A 22,283-nucleotide genomic window follows, 5' to 3' on the forward strand; every position below is an offset into this window, starting at 1 on the left:
CTCGGGAAGGTTGACAGGGAACTCAGGGAGCAGGTAGGAAACTCATGACAGCCCAGGAAGGGGTCAGGGAACCGGGTGGGGGGCATACTGACAAAAGAACTCTCGACCAGTGTTCACTGTTCCTGTTTCAGATTCTAAAGCCTGATGATCATATTGCCAAACAGCGATACATTGCAGGGAAAGTGGTCCTTACTAAGGGCATCAGCGAGTGGGTCTCATTTGATGTCACCGAGAGTGTGAAGGAATGGCTAATTAACAGAGGTGAGTTTTACATCATAATTTTGACACATCAAGCAGAAATCATCTCAGAGACCCAGAGGAACCTTCACCATACTCATTTCTTGACAATTGGTGTTGGACTGCGGTGGGTCTGGTGTTGGAATATGGTTTGTGTTAGACTATATTAGACCTGAGTTGGATTGTATTGGCTCTGTATTGGGTCATGTTGGGTCTGAGTTGGATCATGTTGAATCTGTGTTGTATTATTGTTGGGTCTGTTGGATTATATTGGATCATATTGAGTTTGTGTTGGATTATATTGAGTCTGTGTTGGGCCTGTGTTGGATTATGTGGGGTTTTTATTAGCCTGTGTTGGACCTGTGTTGAATTCTATTGGATCCATGTTGGATCTGTGTTAGATTATGTTTAGCTTGTGTCAGATATGTGATGTCAAGAAATGGCTGGATGCACTGGATACAGGAAAAGCCATAGCCCAAGAACGCCCCAGCTGTAGTACTGAAGATCAGCCCTTAGGTAAGCTGTTCTAGTACAACTACAACACTGGCATCCACCTGACAAAGCATAACGTTTTCCTGGTATGTCCTATCCACAAAAAGCAGGACAAATCCAGCCCAGCCAATTACCGCCCCATCAGTCTCCTCTCCATCATCAGCAAAGTGATAAAAGATGTCATCAACAGTGCTATCAAGTGGCACTTACTCAGCAATAACATGCTCACTGATGCTGAGTTTTGGCTCCACTACGGCCACTCAGCTCCTGACCTCATTACAGCCTTGGTCCAAACATGGACAAAAAAGCTGAATTCAAGAGGTGAGGTGAGAGTGACTGCCCTTGACATCAAGGCAGCATTCCGTGGAGTATGGCCTCAAGGAGCCCCAGTAAAATTGGAGTCAATGGGAATTAGAGGGAAAACTCTCCACTGGTTGGAGTCATACCTAGCACAAAGGAAGATGGTTGTGGTTGTTGGAGGTGAGCCATCTCAGCACCAGGTCATCACTGCAGGAGTTCCTCAGGGTAGTGTGCTTGGCCCAATCATCTTCAGCTGCTTCATCAATGACTTTCTTCCATCCTAAGGAAAGAACAGGGGTTCGCTGATGATCGCCCAATGTTCAGCACCATTTGTGACTCCTCAGATACTGAAGCAGCCCATGTCCACATGCAGCAAGACCTGGACAATATCCAGGCTTGGGCTGATCAGTGCCAGGCGGTGACCAAGAGAGAATCTAACCATCTCCCCATCACTAAATCCCCCACTAGCAACATCCTGGGGGCTACCATTGACCAGAAACTGAACTGGACTAGCCATATAAATACTGTGGCTACAAGAGCAGGTCAGAGACTAGGAATAGTGCAACGAGTAACTCACCTCCTGACTCCCCAAAGCCTGTCCACCAAGGCACAAGTCAGGAGTGTGATGGAATACTCTCCACTTGCCTGGATGAGTGCAGCTCCCACAACACTCAAGAAGCTGGACACCATCCAGGACAAAGCAGTCTGCTTGATTGGCACCCCATCCACAAACATTCACTCCCTCCAGCTCCGATGCGCAGCAGCAGTGTGTACCATATACAAGATGCCCTGCAACAATTTGCCAAGGCTCCTTAGACAGCATCTTCCAAACCCACGATCAAATATAGTCGAGGCAGAAACCCTCATAACATTTAAGAAGTATTTGGATGTGCACTTGCGATGCCATGGCATACAAGGCTATGGGCCTAGTGCTGGAAAATAGGATTAGAATATTTGAGTACTTGTTTGACCGACACAGACTTGATGGGCCGAAGGGTCTTTTTCTGTGCTATAGACTTCTATGATGCTACCATCTAGAAGGACAAGGGCAGCAGATAGATGGGAACACCACCACCTGGAAGTTCTCCTTCAAGCCACTCATCATCCTGACTTGAAAATACATCACCGTTCCTTCACTGTCACTGGGTCAAAATCCTGGAACTCCCTCCCTAATAGCACTGTGGGTGTACCTATGCCAGACTGTGGGGTTTCTGTTAGATTATGTTGGGTTTGTGTTGGATGATGTTGGGTTTGTGTTGGATGATGTTGGGTTTGCGTTGGATGATGTTGGGTTTGTGTTGGATTATGTTGGTTTTGTGTTGGATGATGTTGGGTTTGTGTTGGATTATGTTGGGTTTGTGTTGGATGATGTTGGGTTTGTGTTGGATGATGTTGGGTTTGTGTTGGATGATGTTGGCTTTGTGTTGGATGATGTTGGGTTTGTGTTGGATTATGTTGGTTTTGTGTTGGATGATGTTGGGTTTGTGTTGGATGATGTTGGGTTTGTGTTGGATGATGTTGGGTTTGTGTTGGATGATGTTGGGTTTGTGTTGGATTATGTTGGCTTTGTGTTGGATGATGTTGGGTTTGTGATGGATTATGTTCCTTTGTGTGTTGAATTATTTGAATATGTTTAGCCTGTGTTGGACTCTAACCACCTGCTTGTTACAGATACGAACCTTGGTCTGGAGATTAGCGTCCACTGTCCCTGTCACACCTTCCATGCCAATGGCGTCATCTCCAATGAACATGAGGTTCTGGATGTCAAGTTTAAGGGTAGGAGTTTACAGATTTTAGTTGCTGTCTCTGTCTTTCCCTATTTCCTCCTCTTCCTCAGTCCTTTCCTCGGGTCTCTTCTCCTTTTCATCTTCTGTTGTTTTCTTCTCACTCAACTGTACTGGGTGTGAGGGCTGTGGTGAGAAGGTGGGTTTGAGAGATATGGGGAGATGGTGGGAGTCAAGGGATATAGGGAGAAGGTGGAGTTTTGGGATATTGTGGGTTGATGGAGTTGATTTATTAGAAAGCGACTGCTTGTTGGTCATCCTGGTCCTTTTCTTGACTCACGCCACCAAAATGAATTGATATATTAACTGGATGGTTGTGGGACATTCATCAAGGGGCAGGGGAACAGCCAGATGTTGTGGTCCTTGTTGGAACCAGTGGGAAAAATCTGAGTTCCTACAGTCAGGATTTCAGGAGCAAGGAGAAAGATTAACAAACAGGATCTCAAAGGTGATAATCTCTGGATTACTTCCAGTGCTATGTGCTGGTGAGTGCAGAAAAAAATAGATAGTCCGAGTGAATGCATGGTGCACAAGGGAGGGCTTTAGATCTTACAGAATTGGGACCAATTCTGAGGGAGGTGGGACCTGTTCAAGCCACACCTCAACAGGACTGGGGACAGTGTCCTCATGAGGAGGTTAGCTAGTGCTGTGGAGGAGGATTTTAACTAATTTGACAAGAAGAGCAGCTCTTGACATGGCAGCAGGGAGGAAAGACAAGGTGTACAGGAATATTAGAGGAACAAACAGCAGCAGAACAAAGAACAATGTAGGAAGAGCAGGAATTAGATGGAGGAGGAAGATGAAGCCTACTAGTGTGGTTTTTTAAAGCCTCTGTGTTACTAATAAGGTTGAGGAGTTACAGGCACGATACTGCACTTGGGATTATGATATGATGACTACAATAGAGACCTGGCTTAAACATCGACAGGAATGGGAACTAAACATTCCTGGTTACAATCCATCTGGATAAACAGGGAAGGAAAAAAAAATAGGAGAATATGGCAGTATTGATCAAGGATAATATTACAGTTCTACATCAGAGGGTATCAGGGGGTTCAAAGATTGAATCTATTTGGTTTGACTTAAGAAACAGGAAAGGAGCTGTTACATTGCTGGGAGTTTAGTGTAGACCCCCAAATAGGGTTAAGTAAGGCTTAGGGTGACAGGCGAGGTGACAGGCGACTATGCCGGGGTGAGGCAGGAGCTGAATGAGTAGCAAATTAGGTTCACGTGGTAATTCAGTGCACGGGGGGAAAAGAAGTGTGGCATACATAGGAATTATTCTAAATTAATTAAGTGTACCTAAATTAAGTTAACTAAATAACGTAAGTAACAATGGCAGGATAGGTGTTATGTTGCAGCTGTGGAATGTGGGGTCTTTTGGATGCCTAGTCGATGCAGGACAAATACGTGCAGAAAGTGTCACCAGATAGAGGAATTCCAGATCAGGATTATTGATCTGGAAGCTGGACTGCAGACACTATGCAACATAAGGGAGGGGGAGAAATGTTTGGACACTTTTTTCCAGATGACAGTCATGCCTCTTAGAAAAGGGTAATCTATTTTGGTTATCAGTGAGGGACAGAAGATTGTGACTGTCAGTGAGGCAGGTAATGGGACCGAGCAGACAGTAGTAGAGGAGCCTCAGATTTTGCAATTGTCAAACAGGTTTGAGGTGCTCACAACCTGTGTGGATGAAAGGGAGGTCTGCAAGGTGGATGAGCTGGCTGGCCATGGCACTGTGGTACAGGAAGCCATTCAAGAGGGGAGAACAAAAAGGAATGTAATGGTAGTAGGGGACAGTATAGTGAGGGGGATTGACACTGTTCTCTGCAGCAAAGAACGAGACTCCAGGAGCCTGTGTTGCCTGCCCAGTGCCAAGGTTTGGGACATCTGCTCAGGGCTGGAGAGGAACATGCAGTGGGAGGATCCAGTTCTCGTGGTCTATGTGGGCACTAATGACAAAGGTAAAACGAGGAAAGAGGTTCTGCAGAGCCAGTATGAGAAGCTAGGTACCAAATTAAGAAGCAGAACCTCAACGGTATTAATCACTTGCAAATTGGCATAGGGCAAATAAGATTAGAGAGATGAATGCGTGGTTCAAAGACTGATGTGGGAGAAATGGGTTCTGGTTTGTGGGGCATTGGCACCAGTAACTGGGGAAAATTGGGGCTGTACCACTGGGATCTGAACCATGTTGGGACCAGTGTTCTTGTGAATCACATAACTAGGGAAGTAGAGAAGGCTTTAAACTAAACAAGGGGGGTGAGGGATCAAGCCTGGGTGGTTGTGGCAAATCAAGGTGTAGATTCAAGGTAGGAGAGCATAATAGTAATGTGGGAAATGAGGGTCATAGACTAGCAAGAAGGGGCAGAGAGATAAAAGCTAAAACCAATAGTCAAGATTAAGTGTTACAAAGCAAATAAAAAAAACAAATCAAAGGCTCTATATCTGAATGTGTGAGGCATTCATGACCAAGTAAATGAATTGGTGGCACACATTGAAGTAAATAAATATGATCTAATAGCCATTACAAAGACATGACTGCAGGATGACAAAGATTGGGTCCTGAATACTGAGGGGTATACGACATTCACGATGAATAAGAAGGTAGGACTGGTGATCAAAGAGGGCATTGGTACAATAGTTAGAGATGACCTTGGTTCAGGAGATCAGGATGTAGAATCGGTTTGGGTGGAGATGAGGAAGAGTAGGGGAAAAAAGGTCATTAGTGGGAGTGGTGTACAGGCCCCCTAACAATAGCCACAGTGTAGGACTAAGTATTCAAGAAGAAATATTGGGTGTTCAGGTGATTTTGATGCGTGGACATTTTTTACTGGATTGTAAAATCTTTACTGATTGCTTTTAAACTCTTCAACTCCCTGAGGCAGCTCTCTGCCTTCAGGGAGCTTTCATTCCGCGCTCCCCCGCGCTTATGTCAGTGCCGGCCCTCCCTCACTCCCACCCCGACAACATTGAGCGTTTCAGCATTTCTGGATGGCCAATTAATAGCGTGAAGTTGTGATCGGGGGCCGATTGTGGTCAGTGGTCTGTTCCCTGACTGCTCCCGGGCCTGCCAATCATGCGCACCCTCTGAACTAAAAACCCTGCCCAGAGAGTATTCACAAATGGGTCTTTGTCTGATTGGCAGGATGTGACGAGTGGACAGGGATCTGGGCTGGAGCCTCAACGTTTTACAATTTACATCATGATAAAGGGATGGTAATAATAATGGGTGACTTTAATCTAAATTTTACAATTTACATCATGATAAAGGGATGGTAATAATAATGGGTGACTTTAATCTACATAAAAACTGGAAAAATCAATATGACAGTAGTAGAATATTTTTGAGATAGTTTCTTAGAGCTTCTGAAACCAGCCAGAGAGCAGGTTACATTAGACTTGGCATTGTGTAATGTGACAGGATTAATTAATGACTTCAGAGTAAAGGCAACCCTAGCAGCAACCGTAGTATGATTAAATTTTACATCCAGTTTGCAAGAGAGAAGAGTGGGTCTAAGACTAGTATGTTAAACTTAAATAAGGGCAACTATGTGGGGATGAAAGCTGAGCTAGCTGAAGTGAACTGGGATACTAGACTAGGGGAGAGATCAATGGAGAAGCAGTGGCAGACATTTAAGGGGATATTTCACAATTCTCAGAATAAGTATGTTCCTACCATAAAGAAAAATTCTGAAGGGAGGACCCAGCATCCATGGTTAACTAAAGAAGTTAAGGAAAGAATCAAACTTAAGGAAAAAGCATATAACTGCACAAAGATGAGTGGCAGGTCAGATGATTGGTCAGAATATAAAGAGCAACAGAGAATGTCTAAAAGGTTAATCAGGAGAAAGAAATTAGAATATGAGAGGAAGCTAGCTAGAAATGTAAAAACGGATAGCAAGAACTTCTACAGATATTTAAACAGGAAAGAGTAAGTAAAGTGTTGGTCCTCTAGAGAGTGAGAATGGGGAATTAATAGTAGATAATAAGGAAATGGTGGATGAAATGAACAAATATTTTGCTTCTGTCTTCATTATAGAAGAAAAAAACATTCCAGTAATAGCTGTAAATCAGGAGGTGGAGGGGAGAGAGGAACTTGGTGAAATTACAATCACTGGGGAATGGGCACTGAGCAAACTGATGGAGCTGCGGGCTGACAAGTCTCTGGGTCCAGATAGACTTCATCCTAGGGTCTTAACACAGGTAGCTAATGAGGCAGTAGATGTGTTGGTGTTAATTTTCCAAAATTCCCTAGATTCTGGAAAGGTTCCATCAGGCAGGAACATAGTAAATATAACCCTTCTCTTAAAGAAGCGAGGGAGGCAGAAAACAGGAAACTATAGGCCAGTTAGCTTGCCATCTATCATGGGGGAGGTGTTAGTCGATCATCAAGGAGGTTAGAGCAAGGAGTCAGCATGGTTTTGTGAAAGGGAAATTGTGTTTAACCAATTTATTGGAGTTCTTTGAAGGAATAATATGCGCAGTGGATAAAGGGGAGCCTTAGATGTGCTGTACTTGGATTTCTAGAAGGCATTTGATAAGGTGCCACATCAAAGGTTATAGTGGAAAATAAAATCTCATGGTGTAGGGGGTAACGTATCAGCATGGATAGAAGATTGGCTGGCTGGCAGCAAACAGAGGGCAGAATTTTTAGCTTGGCATGCGGGTGCACGCCTGACCCACTGGAGCATAAAATAACGTGTGATGAGGTCAGACAAGCATCCTGACGTCATCCTGCGCTTGCGCAATATTTCGGTTGGCGTGCGTGCACAAAAATCGGAAGCGCGCCCACTGACAAATAAGAGGCAATTAAACCCATTAAAGTTCCAATTGACTCCAATGTTTTGTGATCCATTCAACCTTACAGTTGGTGGATGGGCAAATCTACCAGGCAGAATTTGCATGTTTGATGAAACCTCATCCAAGGGTGGGATGAGGTTTCCGTTATTAAATAGAAAAAAGATATTTGGACAGAATTTTCATCATCTATATGTTCAGGTGACTGATTTTGATGCGTGGACATTTTTTTCTGGATTGTAAAATCTTTATTGATTGCTTTTAAACTCTTCAACTCCCTGAGGCAGCTCTCTGCCTTCAGGGAGCTTTCATTCCGCGCTCCCCCGCGCCCACCCTTATGTCAGTGCCGGCCCTCCCTCACTCCCACCCCGACAACACTGAGCGTTTCAGCATTTCTGGATGGCCAATTAATAGCGTGAAATTGTGATCGGGGGCCGATTGTGGTCAGTGGTCTGTTCCCTGGCTGCTCCCGGGCCTGCCAATCATGCGCACCCTCCGAACTAAAAACCCTGCCCAGAGAGTACGCACAAATGGGTCTTTTTCGGATTGGCAGGATGTGACAAGTGGAGTCCCACGGGGATCTGTGCTGGAGCCTCAACGTTTGACAATTTACATCAATGACTTAGATGAGGGGAGCACAGGCATGATAGCTAAATTTTCAGACAACACAAAGATAGGTAAGAAAGTATGTTGTGAAGAGGACATAAGGAGGTTGCAGATGGATATAGATAGGTTGAGTGAGTGGATAAAAATATGGTAGATGGAGTATAATACAGGAAAATGTGAAGTTGTTCACTTTGGCAGGAAGAATAAAAAAGCGGAGTATTACTTACATGGAAATCGGCAGCAGCAGAGGGATCTGGGTGTTCTAGTACACGAGTCACAAAAAGTTAGCATGCAGGTACAGCAAATAATTAAGAAGGCTAATGGAATGTTATCCTTTATTACGAGAGGAATTGAACATAAAAGTAAGGATGTTATGCTTCAGTTGTACAGGGCATTGGTGAGACCGCACCCCGAATACTGTGTAGTTTTAGTCTCCTTATTTAAGGAAGGATGTAAATGCATTGGGGGCGGTTCAAAGGAGGTTTACTAGATTGATACCTGGAATGAATGGGTTGTCTTATGAGGAAAGGTTAGACAGATTGGGCTTTTTCCCACTGGAGTTTAGAATAGTGAGGGGTGACTAAATTGAAGTATGTATGATCCTTAATGGTTTTGAACAAGGTGGACGTGGAAAGGATGTTTCCTCTTGTGGGTGAGTCCAGGACTAGGGGACACTGTTTTAATATTAGGAATTGCCCTAATTAAGGACCCAAATTACCACATTCATTTAATGTCATGTGCATCTATTTTCTGAATAAGTCCTGCATGTGATATTTTATCAAATGCCTTTTTAAAATCCATTAATACAACACAGGGGGCTGGTTAGCTTAAATGTCTAGCGTGTGGTTCAGAATGACACCATCCTGGGTTTAATTCCCGTTCGGGATCACCCTAATAGGTCAGAGATGAGGAGAAATGTTTTCTCTCAGAGGGTTTGTGAGTTTGGAACTCTCTGCCTCAGAAGGCGGTGGAGATGGGGTCACTGAATATTTTTAAGGTGGAGGTAGATTGATTCCCTTGCCTAACAAGAATCTAAGGTTATCGGGGGTAGATGGAAATGTGGAACTCGAAACACAATCAGATCAGCCATGATCTTATTAAATGGCAGAGCAGGCTCGAGGGGCCGAATGGCCTACTCCTGCTCCTATTTCTTATGTTTGTAGTGAGAGGGAGATGGAGAAGTATTGAAATGTAATAATAAAAGAATGGTAATAGCAAGATGTTCAATTCTCCCACGATAGGCTGGGAACTAATTGATTGAATATTTTTAATGAAGTAACAGAGAGGTAGTGCAGCATGTGTTGTGCATCTATTCAGTCATGTGTTTTGTGCCTGAAGGCAGGTCCTTGGCTCAGGATGAAGCATCAGCTGACACTGAGCCATTCTCCTGACAGGTTTTGTCAGTGGTGGTTTGTCTTTGCCTTTCACTCTCAGGGGCAGGGCAAGGAACCTGGTCCCAAATCTCCCTCAGCCCGAACGGGAACTAAACCCAGGATGTTGGCGTTACCCTGAACCACACGCTAGACATTTAAGCTAACCAGCCCCCTGTGTTATATATATGGATTTTAAAAAGGCATTTGATAAAATATCACATGCAGGACTTATTCAGAAAATAGATGCACATGGCATTAAATGAATGTGGTAATTTGGGTCCTTAATTGGTTTAGGGGTAGGACAGTGGCAGAAATTGAGATTTTTCGAGCTGGAAGGGAGTTTGCAGTGGGGCCTCCCCAGCTGTCAGTATTGTTGGTTTTCTTGTTATATATTTTAATGGCCTCGGCTTGATTGATAAGGGAGTTAAGAAAATGTATGAGATACTTGGCTTTGTCAGTTGGGACAATGAATATAAAAACAAGCAAGGGGGAGACAGTGGTGCAGTGGTATTGTCACCGGATGAATAAACCAGAGGCCCAGGCTAATGCCCAGGGGACATGGGTTCACATCCCACCACAGCCGTGGATGGAGTTTAAATTCGGTTAATTAAAGCATACCAAACCGAGGAAGTCATGTTACACTTCCCAAGTCTCTGGCTTAGCCTCAATTAGAGTATTGTGCCCAATTCTGGGCAGTGCAGAGGAGATTTACTACAATGGTACCAGGGATGAGGAACTTCAGTTATGTAGAGAGACTGGAGAAGCTGGGATTGCTCTCCTTCGGGCAGAGTAGATTAAAAGATTACAGAGGTGTTTCATGTAAGGAAGAGTTCATAGGGAGAAATTGTTTCCTCTGGTAAGAGGGTCATTAACCACAGTCATATTTTAAAATAATCGACAAAAGAAGTAGAAGGGAAATGAGGGAGGTTTATTTCACACAGAGGGTTCATACGATCTGGAATGCCCTACCTGAAAGGGTGGAGGAATCAGATTTCAGGGGAACTTTCAAAAGACAATGGAACACGTAACTGAAGAGAACTAATTTGCAGGATTAGTGGGGGAAAGCTGGAGAATGGGACTAAATTGGAGAGTTCTTTCAAAGAGACAGTATGAGCAGAATGGGCTGAATGGCCTCTTTCTGTCCTGGAAGATTCTATGATTAAGCTGTGACTTATTTTTCTTCTCTGAAGGAATTGATGACTATGAATTCTCGGAAAGAGGGGATCTGGGCAGACTTCAGAAACGCAAGGAGAAGAAGCTGGTGCATATGGGCCCCACCAACCCCCACCTCATTCTCATGGTTCTACCCCCACACCGACTAGATAACCAGCAGCACAGCCACAGGAAGAAGCGTGCCCTGGACACTGCTTATTGTTTCAGGTAGGTCATGCTTCATTCATTGTCCCAAACTCCAGTACAAACAGTCAATATTTATATTGATTCGAATGTCACTTGAGCCCATAATCCAGGCTGGCACTCCTAGTGCGGTACTGAGGGAGTGCCGCACTGTCGGAGGGTCAGTACTGAGGGAGTGCCGCACTGTCGGAGGGTCAGTACTGAGGGAGTGCTGCACTGTCGGAGGGTCAGTACTGAGGGAGTGCTGCACTGTCGGAGGGTCAGTACTGAGGGAGTGCTGCACTGTCGGAGGGTCAGTACTGAGGGAGTGCTGCACTGTCAGAGGGTCAGTACTGAGGGAGTGCTGCACTGTCAGAGGGTCAGTACTGAGGGAGTGCTGCACTGTCGGAGGGTCAGTACTGAGGGAGTGCTGCACTGTCAGAGGGTCAGTACTGAGGGAGTGCTGCACTGTCAGAGGGTCAGTACTGAGGGAGTGCTGCACTGTCAGAGGGTCAGTAATGAGGGAGTGCTGCACTGTCGGAGGGTCAGTACTGAGGGAGTGCTGCACTGTCAGAGGGTCAGTACTGAGGGAGTGCTGCACTGTTGGAAGTGCCATCTTTTGGAGCAGATGTTAAATTGAGGCTCCATCTGCTGTCTCACATGGGGGTAAAAGCTCCTACAGTCACTATTGTAAGAAAATCAGGGAACTGCCCTGAGGAGTTCCTGCCAACATTTATTCCTCACGTTGCTGTTTGTGGGAGTTTGCTCTGCACAGGCTGGTTGCTGTGCTTCCTACATTACAACAGTGACTTCATTTCAAAAAGTACTTCATTGGCTGTGAAGCACTTTGGGTTGCCCTGAGGTTGTGAAAGGTGCTATAGAAATGCAAGACTTTCTTTCTTTCAATAATTGGCCATAATGCATGAAAAGGGACCCACTGTTTCTGGGGTGAATAAAATGTGTTAGGTGGTTCAGGGGGTGTGTAACAGGGCCTGAAACTGCCCAGAACCAGTCATGGAGCTGCCATCCTAATCTCTCTGAAGACTTAGGAGTTGCTTCAGTTCAAATGCAACCATGTGGACTCTCAATAACATGGATTCAGGCCAATAGACAAAGCTTGGAGCGCAGAGTGGGTGGCATCAGCTGGGGGATTGTTGGTGGAGAGTGTGTGAAAGAATCAAACTCACTCACATGTGAGCTCACCTCTCAGTGCTGCCCACAATACTGCAGGGATCTTCTGTGAACACTCAGTCTCACTCGGGGAGTAAGGGTTCTTGTGGGAAATGGAGTGACTGTATATTGATGCATTGGGTCACTAATTGGAAAACACTTTCAAAGCACCAGCACACATCCGATGGGCTGAATGGCTACATTCTGTGCTGGATAATTCTATAGTTCCAGTCACTTCCCCATCCAAGTCCAGCAGGAGGTGGTAGTAGGCAGGATTAGAACATCAGTCATCAGGCAGAAGGGAGGGTCCCGACACTGAGATAACTCACAGTAGGTTGTAGGGATGGGCCGTGCGATGGGTGAGGGAAGGAGGGAATCCCAAGACTGGGGAGGTCTAAGCCTTCCTTGTGGGGTATTTCTGCTGCTCCAGGCCTCATATAAATGTGGTTACACAAGTGTAACCATTTCCTTCTTTGGGCCTCTCAAGGTAGGGAGTCCTCAGCAGCCTCTCTGCATAGGCCCTGGGTTAAAATGGGAGCCAGGCCTCAATGACATAATCAGAGTCCAAGCTGCCAGTTTAAAGAGGGACTCACTTTGGAGGGGATCCCTCTCATCTGCTCCACAAAGGTGAAATTCAGGACCTGTGGGATCGATGCAATATATCAGTGCTGCGTCCACTGGTGATTTTAACTGCTCCAGGCAGGGTTAAAATCATCTCTCCTGTTTCTAATACATATAAAACAATAACTTGCATTTAAAAAGGACCTTTAGCATTGTAAAATGTCCTAAGCTGTTTATCAGGACGTTATCAGAACAAAATTTGACAGCAATCAGCCTAAGGCGAGATTACGACAGGTGGACCAATAGCTTGTTACAAGAGGTGGCATTTAAGAAGCTTCTTAAAAGGAGAGAGAGGCAGAGAGATTTAGGGAGGAAGTTCCAGAGCTTAGGGCCCAGGCATGGCCATCAAAGGCAGAGCGCTTAAAATTGAGGCTGCTCAAGAAACCAGAATTAGAGGGGTACAGATATCTCAGAGGGCTGTGGAGATGGAGAGGATGATAGACATAGGGAGGGGCTGAGGCCATAGAGGAATCTGAAAATGAGGATAAGAATAATAAAATGAAGTTTAAGTGGGTGTAAGGTTTCCCCAGGGCACCCCAAATATAACCAGCTATCCTGTCAGAAACTCTTTAAAGGACAGAAACTGCTTCCCACCAATTTATCATGGAAACAAAATTCTAAAAACTAGGGCACTGCTTTTTCATTTTTGTCAGGAATTACGAAGATAATTGTTGTGTGCGTCCGCTCTACATCGACTTCAGACAGGACCTCAGGTGGAAATGGATTCATGAACCCAAAGGATACTACGCAAATTTCTGTGCAGGTCCCTGCCCATATCTACGCAGCGCTGATACTCAACACAGCACGGTAGGACTCAGGGCCTGAGTGACGTTCTCTATCTATCAAACTCAGTACTTCGCATGCACACATTCTTTTCCTTTCAACATTCATGATTCCTCTCCAATTCACTGATGACTCCTACATTCATTGATATTTCCCCCAGTCCTCTGAGAGGTGAGTTATACACTTGGGCAATGCGGACTTATGTTGGCTAAATTGGATGTTGGACTGGGTAGTGTGATATTACACTGGGTGAATGTGATATTGCACTGGGTGAGTTGAATATCATAAAGTCATTTATGGCACAGAAAGAGAGCATTTGGCCCATCGGGTCCATGCTGGTTCCCTGTAGAGCTATCCAGTCAGACCTATTCCCCCGCTCAATCCAGGTAGCCCCGAAATTTTATTTCCTTCAAGTGCCCATCCAATTACCTTTTGAAATCATTGAAGGTCACTGTCTGTGGCCACCATCCTTGTGGGCAGCGAGTTCCAGGTCATTACCACTCACTGTGTAAAAAAAAAAGTTCTTCCTCACATCCCCCCACTGCATCTCTTGCCCAAAACCTTAAATTTGTGTCCCCCAGTCCTTGTACCATCAGCCAATGGGAACAGTTTTTTCTTGTCTACTTCACCTAAACCTGTCATAATCTTGTACCCCTCTATCAAATCCCCCCTCATTCTCCTTTTCTTCAAGGAGAACAACCCCAGCTTCTCCAACCTAACCTTGTAACTAAAATCCCCCATCCCCGGAACAATGCTGGTAAATCTCCTCCGCACCCTCTCAGGGACCCTCACATCCTTCCTAAAGTGTGGTGACCAGAATCGGACACAAAAGTCTAGTTGGGGCCTAACCAGAGCTTTATAAATGTCCAGCTTATTTGCTTTTGCTTTTGTACACAATGCCTCTTATTTATGAAGACCAAATGCCATGTGCTTTGCTATCTACTCTCTCAATGCCCTGCCCTCTCACCTTCAAAGATCTATGCACATAATAAGTCCTCAGGTCCATCTATTGTTGCACACTCTTTAGAAATGTATCATTGAGTCTATCTTGCCTTTCTATATCCCTTTTGCCAAAATGCATCACCTTACATTCCATTTCCCACAATGTTCCATGTTGAGCGTGGTGAGCGGGATACGGGCTGGGGGCGAGCGGGATACGGGCTGGGGGCGAGCGGGATACGGGCTGGGGGCGAGCGGGATACGGGCTGGGGGCGAGCGGGATACGGGCTGGGGGTGAGCGGGATACGGGCTGGGGGTGGGCGGGATACGGGCTGGGGGTGAGTGGGATACGGGCTGGGGGTGAGCGGGATACGGGCTGGGGGTGGGCGGGATACGGGCTGGGGGTGGGCGGGATACGGGCTGGGGGTGGGTGAGCGGGAAATGGACTGGGTGAGCGGGAAATGGACTGGGTGAGCGGGATATGGGCAGAGAATGCTTAAAAGGTTAATCAGGTGAAAGAAATTAGAGTATGAGAGGAAGCTAGCTAGAAATGTAAAAACGGATAGGAAGAGCTTCTACAGGTATTTGAAAAGGAAAAGAGTAAGCAATTGTTGGACCTCTAGAGTGTGAGAATGGGAAGTTAATAGTAAATAATAAGGAAATGGTGGATGAAATGAACAAATATTTTGCTTCTGTGTTCATGATAGAGGATACAAAAAACATTCCAGTAATAGCTGTAAATCAGGAGGTGGAAGGGTAACTTGGTGAAATTACAATCACTGGGGAAGCTGCACTGAGCAAACTGATGGAGCTGTGGACTGACAAGTCTCTGGGCTTCATCCTAGGGTCTTAAAAGTGGCTAATGAGGTAGTAGGTGCATTGGTGTTAGTTTTCCAAAATTCCCTAGGTTCCATCAGACTGTAAATATAACCCCTCTATTCAAGAAGGGAGGGAGGCAGAAAACAGGAAACTATAGGCCAGTTAGCCTGACGTCTGTTGTGGGGAAGGTGTTGGAATTGATCATTAAGGAGGTTATAGCTGGGCACTTAGAGAAACTCAAGGTAATCGGGAAAAGTCAGCATGGTTTTGTGAAAGGGAAATCACGTTTAACCAATTTAATGGGGTTCTTTGAAGGAGTGACATGCGCATTGGATAAAGGGGAGCCTGTAGATGTGCTGTACTTGAATTTCCAGAAGGCTTTTGACAAAGTGCCACATCAAAGATTTAAACGGAAAATAAAAGCTCATTGTGTAGGAGGTGATGTACTAGCATCGATAGAAGATTGGCTAGCTAACAGGAAGCAGGGAGTTGGCATAAATGGGTCTTTTTCTGCTGGTAGGATGTGGCGAGTGGTGTGCCACAGGAATCAGTGCTGGGGCCTCAACTTTTTACAATTTATATAAATGACTTCATGAAATGACCGAAGGAATGGTAGCTAAACTTGCTGTCGACACAAAGATAGGTAGGAAAGTAATTGTGAAGAGGAGGTAAGGAGGCTACAGAGTGACATAGATAGGTTAAGTGAGTGGGCAAAGATCTGGCAAATGGAGAATAATGTGGGAAAATGTGAAATCGTTCATTTTGACAGCAAGAATAAAAAAGCTTATTATTTAAATGGTGAGAGATTGCAGAGCTCTGAGATTCAGAGGGATCTGGGTGTCCGAGTGCGTGAATCACAGAAGGCTAGTATGCAGGTACAGCAGGTAATTAGGAAAGCTAAGAGAATGTTATCATTTATTGTGAAGGGAATTGATTACAAAAGTAGGGAGGTTTTGCTTCAGTCATACAGGGCATTGGTAAGACCACCATAAGACCATAAGATGTAGGAGCAGAAGTAGGCCATTCGGCCCATCGAGTCTGCTCCCCCATTCAACGAGATCATGGCTGATCTGAAAATCCCGAACTCCACTTTCCTGCCTTTTCCCTGTAACCCTTGATTCCCTTACTGATTAAAAATCTGCCTATCTCAGCCTTGAATATACGTAATGACCCAGTCTCTACAGCCCTCTGCGGTAAAGAATTCCACAGATTCACTACCCTCTGAGAGAAGAAATTCCTCCTCACTCTGTTTCAAATGGGCAACCCCTTACTCTGGTCCCAGACTCTCCCACAAGGGGAAACAACCTCTCAGCATCTACCCTGTCAAGCCCCCTAAGAAGCTTATATGTTTCAATAAGGTCGCCTCTCATTCTTCTAAACTCCAATGAGTACAGGCCCAACCCACTCAACCTCTCATAAGAAAATCCCTCCATACCCGGGATCAACCGAGTGAACCTTCTCTGGACTGCCTCCAATGCCAGTATATCTTTCCCTAGATAAGGGGACCAAAATTGTTCACAGTATTAGAATCATAGGGCAGGATTTTCCTGTCGGTGAGCGGGTGGGTGGGGGGCGGGGCCTGCTCACTGACGCGTAAAATGACACGCGGTGACGTTGGGCGGAACTCCTGACATCACTGCGCCCCATTTAAATTTTCCATTAGGCGGGGGCACAGCAAAATCAGCTGCGCACCCGCCGACCTGTCAAAGGCCAATTGAGGCCATTGACAGTCATTTATCTCATTAAAGGAGCTGCCCGTCCAACCTTAAGGTTGGTGGGTCGGCCAGGAGTAGAAAAAACATGAAACCTCATCCACCGGCGGGATGAGGTTTCATGTAGGTTTTAAAAATGTAATTAAAAGTTTTTGTAAAAATTTTGGATAGGTCCCAACTCATGTGACAGTGTCACATGAGTTGGGACCTCTCCATAATTTTTACAAATGTCACATGACCAGGGGGCATAGATTTAAGGTAAGGGGCAGGAGTGTCCCATGAGGGGACATGTCGGGAATTTTTTTTTTCTATTTTTAATTTCTGTCACAGAACAGCCGATCTCCCTGAGGCTGCACTTAGCCTCAGGGAGATGAGTGTGATCTTTCATGCGCATGCGCGAAAGAGCGCACTCTCGATTTTAGGAATCCCCCCCCTGCCCGCACAGGGAGTGCACAGCGCTTCCCTGCAGACATCACGCTGGGTGGGCCTTAATTGGCCCGCCCATGTAAAATGACGCCACGCCCCCAATGAGGGGCGCCGATCGGAAGTGCACTTGTGTGCGCCCACCCTTCAACTTCGCCTCCGACGGGGGGAAAATCCTGCCCATAGAGTCATAGAGGTCCACAGCACAGACAAAGGCCCTTCGGCCCATTGAGTCTGTGCCAGTCAAACAAGTTCCAAACTATTCTAATCCCATTTTCCAGCACTAGGCCCATAGCCTTGTATGCCATGGCATCGCAAGTGCACATCCAAATACTTCTTAAATGTTATGAGGGTTTCTGCCTCTACCACTCTTTCAGGCAGAGAGTTCCAGATTCCCACCACCCTCTGGGTGAAAAAAATTCTTCCTCACATCCCTTCTAAACCTCCTGCCCCTTACCTTAAATCTATGCCCCCTGGTTATTGATCCCTCCACCAAGGGGAAAAGTTCCTTCCTGTCTACCCTATCTATGCCCCTCATAATTTTATACACCTCAATCATGTCCCCCCTCAATCTCCTCTGCTCCAGGGAAAATAACCCCAGTCTATCCAATCTCTCCTCATAATGTCCTTAGCCACGGGTGAGGTGCCAGAGGATTGGAGGGTAGCTCATGTTGTTCCGTTGTTTAAAAAAGGCTCCAAAAGTAAACCAGGTAATTACAGGCCAGTGAGCCTGACGTCAGTAGTAGGTAAATTATTGGAAGGTGTTCTGAGAGATCGGATATATAATTATTTGGACAGCCAAGGGCTGATTAAGGATAGTCAGCATGGCTTTGTGTGTGGTAGGTTGTGTTTAACGAACCTTGTAGAGTTTTTCGAGGAGGTTACCAAGAAAGTAGATGAAGGAAAGGCTGTGGATGTTGTCTACATGGACTTTAGTAAGGCCTTTGACAAGGCCTTGGGAGGCATGGGAGGTTAGTTCAGAAGGTTCAGACACTTGGTATCCATGGAGAGGTTGTAAACTGGATTCGAAATTGGCTGTGTGGGAGAAGACAAAGAGTGGTAGTGGATGATTGCTTCTCAGACTGGAGGTCTGTGACTAGTGGTGTGCCTCAGGGATCTGTGCTGGGACCATTGTTGTTTGTTGTCTATATCAATGATTTGCATGATAATGTGGTGAATTGGATCAGCAAGTTTGCTGATGACACTAAGATTGGAGGCGTTGTGGACAGCGAGGAAGGCTTTCAAAGTTTGCAGAGATCTGGACCAACTGGAAAAATGGGCCAGAAAATGGCAGATGGAATTTAATGCGGAAAAGCGTGAGGTGTTACATTTTGGAAGGTCAAACCAAGGTAGGACATACACAGTAAATGGTAGGGCACTGAGGAGTGCGGAGGAACAAAGGGATTTGGGAGTTCAGATACATAATTCCCTGAAAGTGGCGTCACAGGTAGACAAGGTTGTAAAGAAAGCTTTTGGCATACTGGCCTTCATAAGTTAAAGTATTGAGTATAGGAGTTGGGATGTTTTGGTGAGGTTGTATAAGACATTGGTGAGGCCAACTTTGGAGTATTGTGTGCCGTTCTGGTCGCCTAACTACAGGAAGGATATCAGTAAGATTGAGAGAGTGCAGAGAAGATTTACTAGGATGTTGCTGGGTCTTAAGGAGTTGAGTTACAGGGAAAGATTAAACAGGTTAGGACTTTGTTCCTTGGAGCGTAGAAGAATGAGGGGAGATATGATAGAAGTTTACAAAATTATGAGGGGTATAGACAGAGTAAATGTGAGTAGGCTCTTTCCACTTAGATTAGGAGAAATAAACACGAGAGGACATGGCTTTAGGGTGAAAGGGGAAAGGTTTAGGGGGAACTTCTTCACCCAGAGAGTGGTGAGAGTGTGGAACGAGCTACCATCTGACGTGGTAAATGCGGGCTCACTCTTAAGTTTTAAGAATAAATTAGATAGATACATGGATGGGAGAGGTCTGGAGGGTTATGGACTAGGTGCAGGTCAATGGGACTAGTGGAATAATATTTCGGCACAGACTAGAAGGGCTGAATGGCCTGTTTTCTGTGCTGTAGTGTTCTATGGTTCTATAACTAAAACTCTCCAGCCCAGGCAACATCCTGGTAAATCTCCTCTGCACTCTCTCTAGTGCAATCACATCCTTCCTATATTGCGGATTCCAGAACTGCACACAATACTTTAGCTGTGGCCTAACCAGCGTTTTATACCGTTCGAGTATAACCTCCCTGCTCTTATATTCTATGCCTCGGCTAATAAAGGCAAGTATCCCATATGCCTTCTTAACCACCTTATCTAACTGTCCCACTACTTTAAGGGACCGGTGGACATGCACACCAAGGTCCCTCTGTTCCTCTGTTTTTCCCAGGATCCTACCATTCATCGTGTATTCCCATGCTTTGTTTGTCCTGCCCAAGTGCATCACCTCACACTTATCCAGATTAAATTTCATTTGCCACTGATCAGCCCATCTGACTAGCCCGCCTATATCCTCCTGCAATCCAAGGCTATCCTCCTCACTATTTACCACCCCACCAATTTTCGTGTCATCCATGAACTTACTGATCAACCCTCCTACATTCAAGTCTAAATCGTTTATATATACCACAAACAGCAAAGGATCCAACACTGATCTCTGTGGAACCCCACTGGACACAGGCATCCAGTCACAAAAACACCCCTTGACCATCACCCTCTGCTTCCTATCACTCAGCCAATTCTGGATCCAATTTGCCAAATTGCCTTGGATCCCATGGGCTCTTACTTTTGTTATCAGTGTCCCATGTGGGACCTTATCAAAAGCCTTGCTGAAGTCCAAGTAGACTATGTTAAATGCATTGCCCTCATCTACACACCTGGTCACCTCTTCGAAAAATTCAATCAAATTGGTCAGACATGACCTCCCCTTAACAAAACCACGCTGACTGTCCTTGATTAATCCCTGCCTCTCCAAGTGTAGATTAATTCTGTCCCTCAGAATTGCTTCCAATAGTTTCCCCCCCACTGAGGTTAGACTGACTGGCCTGTAGTTCCCTGGTTTATCCCTTCCTCCCTTCTTGAATAACGGTACCACATTGGCTGTCCTCCAGTCCTCTGGCACCTCTCCTGTGGCCAGGGAGGTATTGAAAATTATTGCCAGTGCCCCTGCTATCTCCTCCCTCACCTCACTCAACAGCCTGGGATACATTTCATCCGGGCCTGGAGATTTATCTACTTTTAAGCCTGCCAGACCACTTAGAACCTCCTCCCTTTCTATGCTAATTTCTTTAATTATATCACAGTCCTTCTGCCTGATTTCCATACCTACATCGTCCCTCTCACTTGTGAACACCGACACAAAGTATTCATTTAAAACCCTACCTACGTCTTCCGGCTCCACACACAAATAACCACTATGGTCCTTAATGAACCCTACTCTTTCCCTAGTTATCCTCTTACTCTTAATGTACTTGTAAAATAACTTTGGATTTTCCTTTATTTTACCTGCCAATGTTTTTTCATGCCCCCTTTTTGCTCTCCTAATTTCCTTTTTAAGATCCCCCCTACACATTCTATACTCCTCTAGGGCTTCCGCTGTTTTGAGCCCTCGGTATCTGCCATAAGCCTCCCTTTTCCTCTGTATCCAACCCTGTATATCCCTCGACATCCAGGGTTCCCTGGATTTGTTGGTCCCACCCTTTGTCTTTACTGGAATATGTTGGCCCTGTACTCTCCCTATTTCCTTCTTGAATGAGTCCCACTGCTCTGGTGCAGATTTACCTAAAAGTACCTGCTTCCAGGCCACTCTGGCCAAATCATATTTGATCTTATTAAAATCAACCTTCCCCCAATTTAGAACTCTGATTTCTGGCCCATTCTTGTCCTTTTCCACAACAACCTTGAATCTAACAGATTTATGATCACTATCTGCAAAATGCTCCCCCACTGATACCTCTACCACTTGCCCGGCTTCATTCCCTAAAATTAAGTCCAGGACTGCCCCCTCTCTTGTAGGACCTTCTATGTACTGGCTTAAAAAGCTCTCCTGGATGCATTTTAAGAGTTCCGCTCCCTCTAACCCTGTCACACTACAACTAACCCAGTTAATGTTGGGAAAGTTGAAATCCCCCACTATTACTACCCTATTATTTTTATACTTCTCTGAAATTTGCCTACATATCTGCTCTTCTATTTCTCTCTGATTGTTTGGAGGCCTATAGTACACTCCCAGCAATGTGAATGCTCCTTTTTTGTTTTTCAGTTCTACCCATGTGGCTTCATTTAAGGAGCCTTCTAAGATGTCATCCCTCCTTACTGCTGTAATTGATTCCTTGATCAATATTGTGATACCCCCTCCTCTTTTACCTCCTTCCCTGTCTCGCCTGAAGACCTTATATCCTGGAATATTGAGCTGTCAATCCTGCCCCTCTCTCAACCATGTCTCTGTGACAGCAATGACATCATACTTCCATTGTTAATTTGTGCCCTCAACTCATCTGCCTCATTCGTCAGACTCCTTGCATTAAAATAAATACCATCCAACCTTGCCAAACTCCCTTGTGCCTTAACTGGCCTATAATTTCTATGCCTTCCAGACTCATTTGCTCTCTCTTCTAATTTTGGCTGTGCATCTCCCCCTGCTAAACCCCCTCTCAGGATCCTATCCCCCTTGCCAAGTTAGTTTAAACCCTCCCCAACAGCACTAGCAAACCTCCCCGCAAGGATGTTGGTCCCATTCCAGTTCAGGTGCAACCCGTCTGCCTTGTACAGGTCCCACTGCCCCCAGAAACAGTCCCAATGTCCCAGAAACCTAACGCCCTCCCTCCTGCGCCATCTCTCAAGCCACACATTCATCTGGACTAACCTCCTATTTCTATACTCACCAG

General features: G+C 45.4%; 1 protein-coding gene across 4 annotated transcripts in view; it reads left to right on the plus strand.

Annotated features, from left to right (window-relative positions):
- tgfb3 (transforming growth factor, beta 3) overlaps positions 1-22,283 on the plus strand; it is a 73,335-nt gene that overhangs the window by 44,762 nt on the left and 6,290 nt on the right. For all 4 annotated transcript variants that reach the window (XR_013579419.1, XR_013579418.1, XM_078561942.1 and 1 more), the window contains exons 3-6: positions 132-261; positions 2,701-2,805; positions 10,786-10,975; positions 13,375-13,528. Coding sequence is in view for 2 of the 4 variants with exons in the window: in XM_078561942.1 (XP_078418068.1) it covers positions 132-261; positions 2,701-2,805; positions 10,786-10,975; positions 13,375-13,528 (579 nt within the window). In the remaining 2 variants the exon portion in view is untranslated. The remainder of the gene's footprint in view (positions 1-131; positions 262-2,700; positions 2,806-10,785; positions 10,976-13,374; positions 13,529-22,283) is intronic.

This window comes from Cetorhinus maximus, chromosome 18, assembly GCF_964194155.1.
Source record: "Cetorhinus maximus chromosome 18, sCetMax3.hap1.1, whole genome shotgun sequence".
Taxonomy (NCBI): Eukaryota; Metazoa; Chordata; class Chondrichthyes; order Lamniformes; family Cetorhinidae; genus Cetorhinus; species Cetorhinus maximus.